This window comes from Mytilus californianus, unplaced genomic scaffold, assembly GCF_021869535.1.
Source record: "Mytilus californianus isolate M0D057914Y unplaced genomic scaffold, xbMytCali1.0.p SCAF_11, whole genome shotgun sequence".
Classification (NCBI taxonomy): Eukaryota; Metazoa; Mollusca; class Bivalvia; order Mytilida; family Mytilidae; genus Mytilus; species Mytilus californianus.
In genome coordinates, this window is record NW_026262593.1 from 24,199,574 (window position 1) to 24,217,443 (window position 17,870).

A 17,870-nucleotide genomic window follows, 5' to 3' on the forward strand; every position below is an offset into this window, starting at 1 on the left:
GCCGTGCAAATATGTTCTCAATTTTAGTATCATTATGATAAGTAATAATATGTCTTTATTCGAAAATTGTTCGACAAACGAAAATCTTCTTTAATCAGGCATAAAAAAAATGGGCCAAAATAATGTTGACAAACAAAAGATGTGTTTTAGTGTGCGTTAAATCAAGCACGCAAAATATTTTAAGAATTAAATCTTTGAATTGGTCTTATTGAATGAAACCCATCTAACTATCTTCATTAAATACACCTTATTGTATACTAGTAAGAAGATATTTTTTTAGGTTGTCCTCGGGTTCAGTTTTCTATTCAGAATGTTCATATTGATAAGCCATTTTTGAGTAAATGTCGACAAGTAGTGGATTTTTAAGTCAACGTATTTGACACAGACAAACAGATGATATAGAGATAGAAATGTATTCAAAGACAGTCTTACGATCGGTCACAATCATGAAGGTAGGACTTTGCATTTAATTCTTCGTTTGTAGGTGTTTTGGGGCATTGTGTAAATTACAATTGTAACCAAAAATACATATAAATACTACTTTTTGTTATTCTTTTTGCTTTGAGATGGTATTAAGTATTTGTTTCAAATCATTTTGTCAATGAAATTTGAAGAATTTATTTACTAAATTTGTTCTTGTACATATGTGTTTTTGTAATGTAAGAATATGGATAGGTTTATAGCTATGGGTAGGTATGTATATATCACAGAAGACATTTAGTTTAATGGTAGGGGTTGACTTGATAAAGTTGTTTTTGCTGAGTTGGTGTAACAGGGTAAAGAAACAGGATATAAAATGTAGAAGGTCATGCATGGATCGGTTGAAACAGGCAACTTACGTAAAATTTATTTTGTCTTTTTTAAACTACAAAAGCAAGTTTTATGTGTATTTGAGAATATACAACATTTGCATTTTCAAATCATAATTTTATTCAAGAATCTTTCAACACACAGTACATGCGTTTTGAATTCTGGAACAATTTTAGAGGAGCGATATAGAATGTTGGTGGCTTTTTGATGTTCTTGGGAATATGATTGTTTTACGGTTATAATTATCTTCTTCGGCTATTACTGAAGCATGATACTTCCAAGAATTATTGAGAATCAGTACTGCTTATCATTTTATCTAACCATTATGACTCGGAGCTAAACATTTGAGGACTCTTTTATTTGTGGATTGCTAAAATCAAATGTGTTGGAAACGCTTTTTTTGAACGGTTATTTTTTGTCAAACGTTTGCCTCGCGCATTTCATTCTTGGTACCGCCACTGGTCTTCCTAGAAGTGTTACTTTTTTGGGCTAAACTAACTGCTTTTAACGAAACATTATTTCAGAATTCTGCTTTTATCAATACTTGAAACAAAACGAATCGTTTTTTTAATTTTTTTTTATCTAACTCGTAGCTAATGCCCCTTTAACTGTTACATCAGACAGTATTACTGACTTCGCTGCTCCGAAATGTTTACCTGATGAAACTGATTCAAGAAACACAATTCAAGTATACTGAAATATGTATACTTTTCCCCGAATGTGACCTACCGAATTAGACTTATTATCGGGTTTGTACTAACATGAGCAACACGATGGGTGCCACATGTGGAGCAGGATCTGCTTACCCTTCCGAAGCTCCTGAGATCACCCCAGTTTTTGGTGGGGTTCGTGTTGCTCAGTCTTTAGTTTTCTATGTTGTGTTTTGTGTACTATTGTTTGTCTGTTTGTCTTTTTCTTTTTTTAGCCATGGCGTTGTAATTTTATTTTCGACTTGCGAGTTTGAATGTCCCTTTGGTATCTTTCGCCTCTCGTGTACTAAAGGTATATTTTTTTTACAGATTTGGATAGATCTGATAATAAAAGGTTTATTCTAGAGAACTCTCATTTCTCATCAATAACGTCTTGTCATTAACTTCTCTTGTAAACCTTGATTGGGTCTTTGTTCATTTATTTCCTGAATTGTTTAAAACTTTAACTTTTCTTTCAAATATAGATCTTCAAGTTTGTTGATGTTACAAAATGACATTTTCCAGATGGCCATAGTGTCATCGGTGTTGGTGGTACACATGTTTTGACTAATAAAGAAATACACGGTTAAAAAGACTGCATTTACAAAGAGTGTCAAGAAATAAGTTTATGTAGCACTTTGGTTAGTGATGCTGAAACTGTAGTTTTTCTCTGTTTAACATTTTACTGTAGTTATTCTCTGTTTAGTATTTTGGTCAGAGAGGCTGAAACTGTAGTTTTTCTCTGTTTAGCATTTTACTGTAGTTATTCTCTGTTTAGCACTTTGGTTAGTGAGGCTGAAACTAGATTTTTTCTGTTTAGCATTTTACTGTAGTTATTCTCTGTTTAGTGTGTTACTGTAGTTATTCTCTGTTTAGCATTTTGGTTAGTGAGGCTGAGACTGTAGTTGTTCTCTGTTTATCATTTTACTGTAGTTATCCTCTGTTTAGCATTTTGGTCAGAGAGGCTGAAACTGTAGTTTTTCTCTGTTTAGCATTTTACTGTAGTTATTCTCTGTTTAGCATTTTGGTCAGAGAGGCTGAAACTAGTTTTTCTCTGTTTAGCATTTTACTGTAGTTATTCTCTGTTTAGCATTTTGGTCAGAGAGGCTGAAACTGTAGTTTTTCTCTGTTTAGCATTTTGGTTTGTGAGGCTGAAACTGTATTATGTCCTAATAAAAAAATTGGTTTGTGATGTAGAAACTGTAGTTATGTCCTGTTTATCACTTTGTTTACTGAGGCTAAAACTGTAGTTATGTCCTGTTTAGCACTTTGTTTACTGAGGCTGAAACTGTATGTCCTGTTTAGCACTTTGTTTACTGAGACTGAAACTGTAGGTATGTACTGTTTAGCACCTTGGTTAGTTTCGACAGTAGATGGTATACATACATTCTATCTAGATTGGTATAGGTATAAATGTTCATGGTCTTATAGAAAACGTATACCCGGTGTAGAAAATCAGAACATATATAATTGTTCTGGTAAGATTTGAGATTAAAACATTCTACTTTAAGGCTTTATTTCGAGATAGAAATATATTTGATAAAAATATTAAATGGGCATCGATAAAGTCTTTAGATCGTTTATGTTGATGAAATTTAGTTTTAAAACAATTTTTTCAAATGCTTTCACGTCAGTGTGATCAAAAACAATGAAACATATACATATAGAAACCAACAATAAGATAGTCATGACAGATTGAAGATAATGTATTTTTGATTGGTCTTCAAATATTCAGCCTTGACCGTAGAAATCGTGTTTTGAATGTCTTCTTCCTTAAAATTGAAACTGAACAAAAAGATATACATAATCTAATACATATATACGGAATGCATCAAAGGAAATAGGCATTTCTTTTTGTTCACATTTGAAAAGATTTACAAGATATGTATTGTGTCGCTCCTTTTGTATGAATATTTGAGACATAGTGAATCATTGGGTTTGGTCTGGGACAGGTATTTAAACTAAAGCCTGGCGCGGATCCTAAATACCTCACATTTCCATCTTCAAGTGCAATCTTTAGAATGGGTGACCTAAAGATCATTTCATTCATGTCGGGTTGAAATGATTCATGGTTTGAATGGATATTAGCCCTATATAAGCTATAAAGGCAGAAATCGGGTACCATAGTAATCAATTTATTTTTACCTTTAAAAGTGAAAAATTGTTGAACAGAACAAAACTGAAATTATTCTGTAATTACTTATGCTAAGATTATTAACAAATTACCAGCTTCATATCTACTTGGATGACTGTGCATCTAAGGAAATAAAATGCCATTTTAGTTAACTTCTAAATCTAAGGGAAACTATTTGGTCAAATGTAAATTAATTACAACGAAACTCACATGTTGTCTAAACTTAATACTAAAAAAAATAGCTAAAGATAAACAGAGATCATAGCTGTACAAGTTGGAATTTCATTATATCCATTTTGTTATAGATATAGTAGTTGAGGCCGTATTGGTCAGTATGAAACATCAGCATGTTCAAACTAGAAAGCCTAAGAACCTTTATGGTCGAGTATGGCTGTAATAAAATCAGGGGTGGGTCCAGGTGAGGGCGTAATGGGCGTACGCCCCCCATTTAAAAAAAAAACAAAAAAAAACTATCGTTATCTGCTTATATTGTTACATTAGTGCATTTCACAATTATTTTATGATTTTAAGCAAAAAAAAAGGTCCAGAAAGATTTGCTTCTACGCCCCCTCTTTCAAATATCATAGAAACGCCCCTGAAAATTGTAAAATTTACGATGAAAATTGAATATCACCAACCACCAACACCACAAATCTATTAAAAAATCAGACATACAATTAAAGACCAACAACAACGAACAACCCATGGAACAGATAGCCGTACTTGGTACAAGCCCAACATGTGCTGCGATTTAACCAGTTTTACTTGGTCAAAAACCTACTCTTTTGCTTATCTATACATATGTCGTGAAAGTAACACACACAATTTAACCCTACACAGTGCAGCTATCAACAGGATGACCATTTTACTTGATCAAGGAAAAAACGGCACATAATCTGGAAAGCAGAGTAAAAACGTACTCGCTACTACAGGAAGCTAGCTAAGGTTGCCACAGTTTTTACTTGGATAATGTCGCTCAAGGCAATAAAACAAACACTCTTAACAGGTTTCATGAAGTATCACCAGAAAATTTGAAAGATATCGGCTATTTTATTTTCCTATAAATTACTTCTTGTTTTCGTTTTGGCTATGTTTTTTTTTCAATGTATGGATTATATGAGAAGTGGTATGATTTCCGATGAGATAACTATCCACCAAAGGCCAAATAGTATGGATGAAAGCAACTTTAGGTCATCGTACGAGCTTCAACTTTTAGAAAAACCCATACCTTAAATTCAGCTATAAAAGGCCCCGACAAGATAAAATGTGAACAATTAAAACAAGAAAACCATTTATAACAAAGCAATAAACGAAAAACAAATATAAAAGATAGCAACCAAAAACAACCGCTGAACGCAGGCTTCTGACTTGATTATGATTGTCTTGATATCTTCTTCTCATTTTTGTACATCGGAATGTTTTAAGCGGGGTATCAGAAAGCACGGTGTCCGTATTCGTGTAAATTAAACCCTCTGGGGTTCTTTTTCTTGCGCAAGGCAACGAAAAAAGGCAGAATTTGAAGCATTTCTGTTCAGTTTATATATAACAAAGAGTTTAGTTGTGAAGGGCGTTAAAGTGTTGCATATGATTAATTTTTACGAGAAAATTTTTAATGATATATTCCAACGCAGCTAATTGATTTCTGTTGTTTCGAGGTTAAACGCAAAGAGACGTTATAAAGCAGTAGGATATTTAAAACTAAGGATACATATCAATATTGCTTAGGTATGAAAGTTGCGTTGGAATTTATTCCCTACAATGATAGATTACAACTAAAAGATAGTCATGCTCGAATTGTTTGATGTAAAGGGTCCTATCCTATAAAAAGTATATTATAATTAGGGGGGAAACAGTATACATGTGACATATGACATCAGTATCAATTCTAAATGTTGGCAAATTCTATAGGAATGAAGAAAAGTAAAGTCCCAGTGTTTTTCCTACATTTTAAGATTATCATACGATTAACAATATCAAAAGAATAATCACGTTCAATAGTTGTATAATATATTTCATTGGTCTATAAATCTTTCATCAGAATTATTTTATTCATGAAGATGGAAATACTTTTCTTGATTTTGCGTTTACATGGTATCATTTGAATTTTTGAATACAATTTATATCTTGAATTTGTGAATAGAGAAACCTACACGATTTTAATTACCAAATATATACTTAATATGTACACTTTATTAAGGAATTTCTGTTCAATTTGACATAGTTCATACGGCGTGTAAACATTTAAAGGTTAAGTCTAAATACAAACATAATTAAGAGGAGAGCCTTTTAAAGGTTGTTCATTTTCATTTAAATAAATAATTATTTACTACATACAATACCGCATTATATTTCTGTGTGTATTGAATTTCATTTTATTATAATTATATGGACAAATCACGTTATCTTCCGAAGAAGTTGCTTTCAGTCATCAGTCTGAAGTTTTCGTCTCGCCTGAGACGAAAGTCGCAGTATGCAAGACATATGATTACTATTCGGCGGCAGTGTAAACTATTTGTATAAAGCTTTATATTTCAAAAGGTAGAAGACCTGGATATTTCATACCTTGAATGAAGATACCTTTATATGTTACGAAGTTTCCGTCTGTCATATGTCCATTGTCCTTGACCTCATTTTCATGGTTCAGCGACTGCTTGGAAAAAAATTGTTTTTTTTTGTCATGAGAATTTCTTACTTATTATGAGTAATCTGATAACCATATTTGGTATATCGGTTTCTTGCAACGTGTACATATCCGTCAGACAGAGTTCATCTGGCATCGACCTCATTTCTTTGATAGTGATTTTAGATCCGTTTCTCAGATACTATAAGCACTAGGTCAACTATATATATAAATAACACATAGCTGAGAGGGTGATAGAGCAGATTGTTACCCCGAGAAAAACATTGTCAACTGAGTCGACATGTGTTATTTAATTTATTATATTGAATGTTCTGTTATTACTGTCGATTAAATTTCAAATTCAAAGTAATAAACTATGACGTCTAGTACATAACAACCATCCGTTTTTAATAAAGCGCACACTTGATCAAGCGTCTCCGTGAAGGGTAATAGAGTATTTGCCATAGGATAGAGTCGTATTTAATAAAGCGCACACTTGATCAAGCGTCTCCATGAAGGGTAATAGAGTAAATTAACACCCTCGTATTAGCCAATCAAAATATGGCATTTTAACGTGAAGTATGATAGTGGTGCATGGAAAGTTGTAAGGTGTACATGCCAGTCTGGCAGATTTTATCTGACCTTTGACTTCATTTTCATGGTTCATTGGTCAATGTTACGTTTTGTGTGGTTTGGTCTGTTTTTCAATTACCATAAGCAATAGTTCGGCTATATTTGGTGTACGGATTAATTGTAAGGTGTACATGTTTGCCTGACAGATTTATCTGACCTTGACCTCATTGTAATGGATCTTTATAAATGTTAAGTTTATGTGATACGTGTAGTAAAACTTTTATCTTTAAGATTTTAACATAAAATAAATGGCCAGTAAAGCAGGCGAGACATTTCTGCGTATGCACATTTGTTGCAATCTATTTCATATCAACTAATTTATATATGTTAATGCACATAACGAATCTTTACCTGCTGACCTATCGTTTAAATGAGTTGGGTTTGTCATAACTCAAAATTATTTAAAAATTACAATTTGATTTAAATAATAATAGTTTGTATGAGTTAATTCCCTACTTTATACTTCTACTGATACAGATATATCAATATGTGTTTGTTCTTGTGACAAATCTCAGCATTGTGTTACGATGATTTGAAAGCAAGACCTCTGAGTTGGTCAAAGTGGATGTAATTTTTGTTAATAATGAATAATGAATAATAATAATGAAAGCACATTACAATTGCGTTTGTAGAATATTTGACTTATTATAAGTTTAAATGGAAATATTATATCAAATTCAATCTCGGACATTTCAAAAGGTTGACAATTTGTTTTGATGAAAAATCTAGAATTTACTCAGATCGGGTGACTTAATCAGTTTACCATCACAGGTTAATCACTTAATTTTGAAATGCTTTAAATCTGGCACTGCCACGAACATTCTTAGTATTCGCTTCACAAACTTTGTCATTAAAGTGTTAGATATAAAATCGGGTTTCTAAGTATCACTTTATCAGGTGCGACACTGAACTACGATATTATCGACATACATATATATACTTCGGTATAACAACATTTCGTTGTTTAAATTTAAACGATTAAATCATATTAATAAATGGTACTTTAAATGCTAAATTCATTTTCCTCGGTTGTAAAATAAATAAAGGATACATGTACTATACTAAAGCTTCAGTGTGGAACGTCACTATCTGGAAATGCATGGATGGATTAAAGTGGATTTTAGATGCATTAGCAGATGATAATGAAAAATCGTTTTTAGAAACTTCTCTGCGTAACTGGATTTAGAATATTTTAGACTGGCGATTTTTAAGTCAAAAACATATCAGTGACCTAATCTGAACCTTCATATGTTTGACTATTCGTGATTATTCTGCGTGTCGCCTTGTCTCACACTTAAACAATTAGACTTATGGATAAGAAGCGTTCCAAAAAAATTATAGATACAATTCAGACCGTCAGGTTGACAGCCAAACAATGATAAGGTATATTTAAAACAATAAACAGATTTGAGAAGATACGTGTAGTACACACTGGGAGATATTTACAAATAAAGAAATCCAATGTTTGTATTATTATAGTGTTTAACTAGTATATATATGTTGCTGAAAAGAATATTTCGTGCAAAACTGAAATAAATATGTGGAATGTGCAGTGTGAACATTTTACCTAATAACAGGTACATGTATTAAAGTCACCACGGTAAAAGGTAAGACGTTTATCAAATTTTCACACACTGTCTATCGTTTGTTTGCCTTTTTTTATTTTTCCACACATGACATGGTTTCTCTTATTAATTTAATGTGTGTGTGTATATGCGTCTTGAAAAAAGAAGATGGTCTTGAAGTATAGATTCTAGGTACTGCGTTGTTTATCATCTTAATTACGTGTTATGGTGTTCTTTTATTTGTCTTTGTAAATCATTAACCTTTACTGTTTAGTCCATTTGTGGTAATATCCATTTGGCGTGGCTCGTTACTTATACATCCCGCCATTGTGTTATTGTGCTGTGGTCATTTTTTGTATTCTTGTCTTTCATTTTTGCCTATGTGCTTTGTCTATATGCATTTTGTTTTTCTTTGTTGACATATTTGTTTGTTTTTATAGTGATTAAGATTATAACACAATGTTGACTGCTGTAGTCCTATTTTTGACATTTTTTTCCTATTATGTCTGTTTGTTTTGTTCACACATTGTTGTCAATATAATTGAAATTTATGCGACTGTCATACAAGTGAGAGGTTTAGCTAGCTATAAAACCAGGTTTTAGCCACCATTTTCTACAGAAAGAAATGCTTGTACCAAGTCAGGAATATGACAGTTGTTTTCTATTCGTTTGATGTGTTTGAGCTTTTGATTTTGCCTTTTGATAAGGGACCTTCCGTTTCGAATTTTCCTTGGAGTTCGGTATTTTTTATTTTACTTTTTTCGTTATGATTTAAGAATTTTACACAGCATTTGAAATCGGTAGATCGAGAGGTTAACAAATTTAGATACATATATATTTAAAAAAAGATACGATCTTGTCCTATCGGTCCAAAATAGTGTTTGTAGTAATTCTTGTTTTCATTTTATACATTATCTAGAATTCAGACGAGAACATCCAATTCATGTGTTTATGGTTTCAAAAATATTCAAGTCATTTCAGATACAATAAATTATATCCAATAATTTAATTGTTCAATGGGAATTATTTTATTTACATGTCATATACTATCAAACTTCTCTCACACAGTGCTAAACCTTTGATCACTTTAACATGACACGGTATCTACCAAATTGTCTATTGAATGTCCCCATGATCAAAACATTGACTTGACTTATCTGCTATATCTGTCTAGGGTCATTGATGTATAGTTTGATAAAGTTTAATATAAAAATTAATCACTTTAATAGACAGGCTTCTTGGTATGTTTTAAGTGTTCCATTAACGTTAATCTAAGAACGTGAGTTGACGATCCATTATATTTTTTTTAAATTGTTATGTTTAGTATTCTATATAAGAAAACATCTATATATTCTATATTCTGGTACTGACACTTAGTCTCTGTATCTGCATATATGGATACGTTTAATACACCAATAATAGCTTTAATGCAACAGATGAGAGGGCGCCGCCGATTTATTGACGGTTCGCGAGAGTAAATTTACAGCTCGATACACTTTTAGCGCACACAGCAATCTTCCAAGTGGTTTCAATCAATGATAGTTTTCATGAAGAGCGAGTTAGAATACTAGTATTGTTGTGTCCTGCTTGTGGGAATGTAAAACACCTTGTGTTATATTTTTCTTGCTTCACTGTAATATGTGTTGGCTGATAATTATACTCTTTCGTTGTGGTAGCTCTATTGAGTATTGGCGGTTTTAGATAGTTGTCTGGGTCAATATCAGAAAACAGCCCATCAAATACCGTGTACATAACATACTAATAGTTGTTGACTCTTGACTCTAGTACTGGAGTTTCTGAAGTTCCAATTTTGTAAGCATGTTTCAGATGCATCCATCCTCTTTTGAGTTGTAGTCGCTTGTGATGATTTGTGCTTTTATTCCGGAGTGTAGATTGTCCGATGAGTAAATTTACACTAGTGTTGTCTTTCTGTAAATAGTGCAAAACAGAACAAAAACCCATTTAAATTATCCTTTGTTTATTTGTGTATAATTTTTCCAGGATAAATTCGCACTTTGGTTTGGTTGGGTTTTTTTTTTTTTTTTGCTTTATCTCAAGTAGAATATATTTTATATATATATTTAGACGTGGGGATAAGTTGTCAAATATATATGGTACGTGAAAATTGAGAAAGAAAGATATAGTAAAAAATACATAGAGAGAAGTCAGCGTCTATGTCATCACTGCCTATCACATGGATCAAATTCTATTGAAGATGAGACCCATTTCACAGTAAGTTGTCCTTTATATAACGAACAGAGAAAATTATTATGGGATAAAGTAAACAGTTTTTGTAATAATTTTAAAGAATTACCCAAGGATAAAAAATATTTCTGGCTGTTCACAAATGAGCATTTACCAACTCTTATGTGCCTAGGCAATTATATAATTAAGTGTTTAGAAATAAGATCCAGGTGGATACAAAATATATAAAATAATATTTAATTATTATGCAATTATTGTTATAGTTATGTAAGACACATGATGTGTTAGGCTCTGATCCTGTCCAATATATGATAGTATTATATTAGGATCTAGTTTTTCTTTTCTTTTTTCCAATCATATTGTGCTTAATATTGTTGTAAATGATGCCCTTTATGGGTTCTTGATTAGATTAATAAAATGCTTATCTTATCTTATCTTATCTTATCTTATGGTAGTAAAATGTAGGTGAACAGGGTGTTGGTGTTAAGTTTTGCTGCTATCGAAAATCAAAGGCGTAAAAGTGTTTCGAACATGTAACAAATTTTGACTTGTCATATATTGTCAGCTATAAAAATTGCAGCCTCAGCTTGTCATATTTTTCATTAATGTCTTCCAATTAGTGTAAGGAAAACTCAGGAAAAAAAGGGATCTTTCAAAATATCCGAATAATTTGAGTCTTTTTTTTTTTTTTTTATTATAGCAATATGGGTGGTCGCGTTGTAGCGTGCTTGTCTTGTATACGAAAGCTGTTTGTTCGATTTCTGGTGAAGGAAAACCAAGGATTTCAAAACTTATATCTGCAACGACTCTGGTTGGAATTTATGTGAAAACAAAGAATAAATGAGCCGGAGTCTTTTCTTTCTTTAAACCTATAACTTCATTCTTTGATACGTAAAATTCTGGCCAAGCACGTACCAGCCGGGCTTCAATGTACATTATCGCACTGAACCAATTGAGGGACTGTCCGTTTTATAAACCTCAGTCCATCTAACAAAATAATAACATCTGTGTGCTTCCACAGTTTTGATAAACTTAAAAATGTTTGATTATGAACAGTAAACATCGCTGAAACGTGATGGATTGTCAAGATGTACAGTACTAATGTCATTATTACTTTATCTGAATGGAATAATTATCATAATATTTAACAAATGAATGAAAGAAAAATTGGGCCTCGTGCTCTATCTATAAAATTATATTAATTGTGAAGAATAGGTGTTGAATTAATTAATTTTCATAAATTTAAGTTCTATTTATTTAAACCTGAAATGACCGAGTACTTAGGTTTTGCTATTACATTTCAGAACGTCATTTCAGGTTGTCAAACTGTTGTATGATTATCGATTTGAGACGAAAGACCTTAACAATAATAAATTATTGTTTTTCAATTACTTCGTAGTAGGTTTTGTTCATTGACTGGCAGTGATCCGTAATGATTTGAGATTAAATTGCTATAGATTACAAACTTATATGATTGAAGTGTAAAAAAAGTAATTTGTGTGTCAAGAGATCGTTAGGAAGTGCAACATTTCTCATATCTTCTCAATTTTACTATTTAAATGCTACAATGTATCGGGATAGGCACTGGCTATACAATTCAAATCCTGCCCTTTTATGTATCATAGACTAAAATGAACGATGTTTTGAATTCTATGACAATTGTAAGTTTTTACATAGTTTGTTGCTCAGTTTTTAAGATGGTACCAAACACCTTGACTAAAATTAATTTGGCTCGTTTAATTTTCATAAAATTTTGACAAAATATTTACTTTGACCCTTTGACAAAAATATAAAAATTTCATAAAAATTGAACTACACACTTTATCGGAAAAATTTCATTGGATATATAGCAGTTTGACAAACACTAATTTTGATCATCGAGAAGCTTAATATTTCCTTAACAATAGAACGTGATTAAAACGTTCAGCTGATTTTTACAGAGTTATCTCCCTGTAGTGTTATGTACCACCTTAAATTTTTATATTATGTTTTGTAGACTGTAATACGTCTTTTCATTGTTTCTCTTTTTGTTTGAATGACGTTGTCAGTTTGTCTTCTACTTATGAGTATGAATGTCCCGTTGGTATCTTCCACTCTCTCGTAAAACTCACAACTTCAGCTGAAATGGTTGTTTCTACATGATTCAGTGGTAAAGGCTTCTTAGCAGGATATTTTTTTTTTATTTGGGGATAAGTTGGTTCCTCTCTGGTATCGGGATTGTTGCAAGACATTAAATATACATGCAGACCTCTTACCCAGAGGCTTTCCTTTAAAATTGCATTAAAAATACTTATTACATAACATACTCGACAAAGCTTTCTAAATACATTCTTATCACAGACTGTAGCTGCCAAATGATGACCATATTTGGTCTTAAAATTGTCCTCTATCAACTTTATTACAAAACGAAATGTAGATGTAAGTAGACCTGGCTTAGTAAAGACCTTGTTCAATTGATCATGCATACATATGTCTGACTTTTGTGTATAATTTTGTAAGAAGTTGTTACAAATTACAAGCAAATTCCATTTTAGATAATCTATGTTTTTATGTGTAAAAGACGAAATATGCCCTTATACACGCTAAAACATGTGATATATTTATTCTCGTGTAACAATTATGTCGTTTTGTTTAGTTCTATTGTGCTCTACTCGGTGAAATGATTTTACTCTATCAAGATGATGTTTATGTCCCTGGTATTCCTTAGTTTTTCTTGGATAATACGTAAAGTTTTTACCTGTTCAATCTAAATTACATTATGATGAATCGATGCCTCGTCGATTGATGTTTACATTTTGTTCTAATATTGACTGTAACACCATTGCTCCTATTTTTTTCGGGGGATGGGTGCTCAAAAGCAAGTTAATCCCGCCACTTTCTTTATATAGCTAAGAAATTGCAGTCTTTGTGTTGTCGTTGCATGACTGCTGCGAGTGTTTATCCTTTAGTGTTATTTGCTTGTATAAGACCGATATATTTTCTTAATTTGTTTGATATATTGTTAACCCTTGTCCTTTTATAGCTGACTTTACTCTATGGGTTTTGCTTATTGTTGCAGGTCGTACGGTAACCTTTTATAGTTGTTTACATTTGGTGATTGGTGGATATTTGTCTCATTGACAATCAAACCACATCTCAGTATTTTCTTTAGAGTAACCAATTCAAGACCCTCCATAACTCGAGTAAACACAAATCTTTATAATAAGACAATCCGAGATATTTTATGTATAAGACATTTTCGCTTACCCTATCCTTTCTACAATTTTAAACATTTTTTAAGATTCGTTTATTATTTTCCATTTTGTAGTAATTTGCATTCAGAGCGTATATTTATGTTTCATTTGTAAATTCTACTCCTTTCTCATTGTTATTTCAAACATTAAGAATATTAGTAATGTACTTATTATGCTTGCATTGAAAGGCAATCTTTGTAATCTTCATTTAAAGGCTAGTCAGCTGATTTTAATTGCTGTTTTACGTGTACAATTTGAATATAGAACTATTCATTCACAAATCGAATTTTCTATTGATGTATATGGTATGTTGTTTTGCTTTGTAAAATTTAAAACAGTCATCTTCAAAGACACGAAAAAAATAATCGAGTCATTAGGATGATAAATATTTTTGAAAGACTTGTTTTATACATTATATTGCAGTCCAAACGGCTATGTTGATTGTACAAATGGGTTACTGTAAAACATGTATATTGTCTATTTTTCTGAAGATTACGGTTATGAAAATAAAATATGGTATTACCTTTCTGTATAATCCACGAATATTGAATATTAAAACTTATATCTGGTTTAATGCATAACTCAATAATTGATACAAAAATATTTAACAAATGATTTCGAGACAGGTTTCCACTTATATGGGCATTTAAAATTTTAATGAAAAGACGTGTCAGATATAGGATATCTCTAAAATAGGATTGCTTTGTGTACTGTTTATTAATTACGAAAATATACTTTAATTTCTTCCTTTTGTTGATCTATATACTGACCGTAAATTCACTTGAAATAATCAGGTTACGGCCAGTGACAATCCAGTTATGCTTTTAATCTACTTACAGTTATCGGTATGGAACAGGAGATTTAATTAAGGGAATTAAAAACGACTTTATTAGCATTGATAATTTTTGAACGAACATGAATTTGATATTTAAAATCAAACATTGTTTACATTCTGTGGAATATGTGTAGAAGGATTTGTGTTCATAAAACAGGTATGATAACTATAAATTTATTTTGATAATTTTCATTATCAAGTGTAAATCAAGCTTCACTTTTGTAATGTTTAAAATTATTTGATTTGAATTGTTTTCAATATGCAGAAAAGGTCTTTATATTTGTTTCTTACTTTGTATTTCAATTTTGTTAGCCCACCTTATAAATGCACGTTAATGTACGTTCAAATAATAATAACGTTCGTTATTCGTTGTTTTCATCAGATTTAATTAGAAATAATAAATAGAATAATTTTTGCTTTTGCCTACTTTTATTAAAATATCCCATTACTGTCAAGTTTTGAGTGTTAAATCTAATACTGATGGACTTTCTTTTCTATGCACGTGTCCCGTCAAAGCATTTGGGTACTCCGAAAAATATAGTTAAGCACGTATCTCTTTTTCAATTCGAAAAATGACAATAAATAAATACGGGCAATACTAAAAATATCCCAATTGCGTTAAAAAATTATGGTTAGCAATTTTGTAAATACGAGTTGTGTTCTTGCAAAACGTCTACATTGAAAACACGCTCCATACTCTTTAGCCACGATTCTTATAAATTATTTTTTTAAATATAGAGTCTTTTTGAACAATAATTCCCGCTATTCGCTAATTTATTAAGAGTTTTTTTTCAAGTATTTTTTCGGATGGATTGCTTGCTATTGTATTTTTTGGAGTGAACATTGTGTGAATTGATATTTTTATTTTCGTCTTCGTCAAATTACGTGATTTAAAAACAAAGGGAAAGTGTCATTAGAAGTAATCATAGAACATTAGTGGTAGATACTTAGTCTAGTATTCAGGTCTGAATAACATAAGTAAAATGTCATATACTGAAAAGGCATGTCTCACTAATCCTATTTAGATTAAAATTAAAATGCACCACAAAGTCGATACCCAAATTGATTCGTTCTTTTAATTCTCTTCCGAACTTCAAAAAAGGTTTCGAAAGTTTTTTTGTTATATTATTTCATTTTGGAATTTTGTCTTGATATCGGTGTAGCTTTGTCATAACTTTGTTGCAACCAGGATAAAAAAGCGACCTGTTGGAATTTGTTGATAGTGGTATCTTCCGCCTCTTTTTTGCCTTTAACACAGAATTATCGTAAAGACAAAAAACAAAGACAACGATTGATGAGGTTCATAGATATAAGAAGATGTGGTATGAGTGCAAATGAGACAACTTTCCATCCAAGTCAAAATTTATAAAAGTAAACCATTATAGGTCACAGTACGGTCTTCAACACGGAGCCTTGGTATCGGTCTAAAAGAACTTACGTGCTGATATATAAATCATACTGTCCTACATTCTGATATCGACGGCTGTGTTTTGGATATATTCCATAAAGTCATGAGCAGTACATGAATAAGCGAATTTCTTTAAAATCCCCAAAATACGAGATGCAATGATTTAACTACAACCGTATGATTATATATTTTTTATCAATAAGTCTATTGAGCCAGAATGAAAGATGTGAAAGACTAAAAGTATGCTAAGCCAGAAAAAAAACATCTTTAAAAAACAATACCTAACTCTTTTGCTTTACAAAAAACGTTTTTAATATATGTAATTTGACCATCAAAATGTGAGTGGTTTCAAATTCATGGTATATTTATACTGCCACATTAAATTCAAGTAATTGAGATAGATTGTAAAAGTTTGAGCATTTATAATGTACGTATATACCTATTGTAGAAAGATTTTTGAAGTATTGTAAATGAGTGCCTGACGTACAGCCACTCCATGTCCATTCTTTTAATTTTTTTTAATACACCTCCTATCGCTATCGAGGGTCTAGATCGGACAATGAAGGTGTTGTGTATCACTTAACTCTTTATGTTATTATTACTTTAATTATAAAATGGTAATAGACAGTAGTAGCTTAGATTTCCTAGATAACACTAATAACTATACGCTTGACAAATGATATGTCACACTGCACATTATAATTGTACATTATTGTATAGGATTTTAGTGGGCCAGGAATTTACTTCTACTTTTTAGGTCATAAAATGAAACAGTTATTATTTATATTCTATTAACAAAAATGTTAATTAGTTTTGGGGCTAGATTTTCATGCACTGAACTAGTGATTTTGTTTCTATGTGATGTTGAAATCATAAACAAAAAAAAACGAAAGGTCATATCTAGTTTCTTATATTAAAAAGTACCTAACATATCTTCTTTAAATATATAACTTTTTTTTTTCGTTTTTTATATGATGTTTCAATTACAATTTTTATGCATAACAGGTCTGAATGTGTTTGTACTTCAATAACTTATTAAGCGTAATAATGATTTCATTTACTATACAACCCCAATGAAATGACAAGCCCATCTCAATAGCAAAGCTTCCAGGTGTACTGTCCTTTTTTTCAAAATACTTTATACCTTGCATAATATGCACTCAGCTGTTCAAACATTGATGCATTCAAAGACACGTTATTTTAAATCATATCATATCTAACAAATATTATATTATAAATGCGACATGGTGGCTCTATGCCAAGACCTAACACATTGTTTGTGGCTTAAAGAAAATTACCCTTTGGTTAAGGATAATTCTCATTGTAAAATTTTAACTTTCGGATTATTGGGATATTTGGCTAATCTGTGTTTCAATTGAAGACTGTACACGAATGAAAGCTATGTGACATAACGGCATAAAAATGGTATTTATATTTTTATTTTATTTTTACCAACGTCTACTTTACCAATTTGTTGCACTAATTATCGTGGATGTCGAAAGAGATACGAGGCTTAAGGATTCAGTTTAAACGTATGCTATAATTGAAAGACCTTTTATATAGTGTATAAGGAACACATTTGATTATATTGTTATGCGATGGAATTTAGTTTGGTTTGGAAAATTTTGATATCTTGTAAACGTGAGTAGAATCCTCTATGATGGCGTACCTATATATGTTGACGTTGACGACTGTCAGGTTTGATATCTTTATTGTAATGCTGTCAAAAATCTTACAG

General features: G+C 31.3%; 1 protein-coding gene across 4 annotated transcripts in view; it reads left to right on the forward strand.

Moving 5' to 3' along the window:
- The window catches only part of LOC127719758 (uncharacterized), a 72,227-nt gene that overhangs the window by 9,765 nt on the left and 44,592 nt on the right, over positions 1 to 17,870 (forward strand). Inside the window, exon 1 of one of the 4 annotated variants that reach the window (XM_052226007.1) lies at positions 338 to 452. The exons of 1 other annotated variant lie outside the window; for it this stretch is intronic. In XM_052226007.1, coding sequence (XP_052081967.1) covers positions 411 to 452 — 42 coding nt within the window. In that variant the 5' untranslated portion in view covers positions 338 to 410. Of the gene's footprint in view, positions 1 to 337; positions 453 to 7,930; positions 8,494 to 14,691; positions 14,882 to 17,870 lie in introns of those variants that run through there. 2 more of the 4 variants (XM_052226009.1, XM_052226010.1) reach the window with 2 other exon arrangements.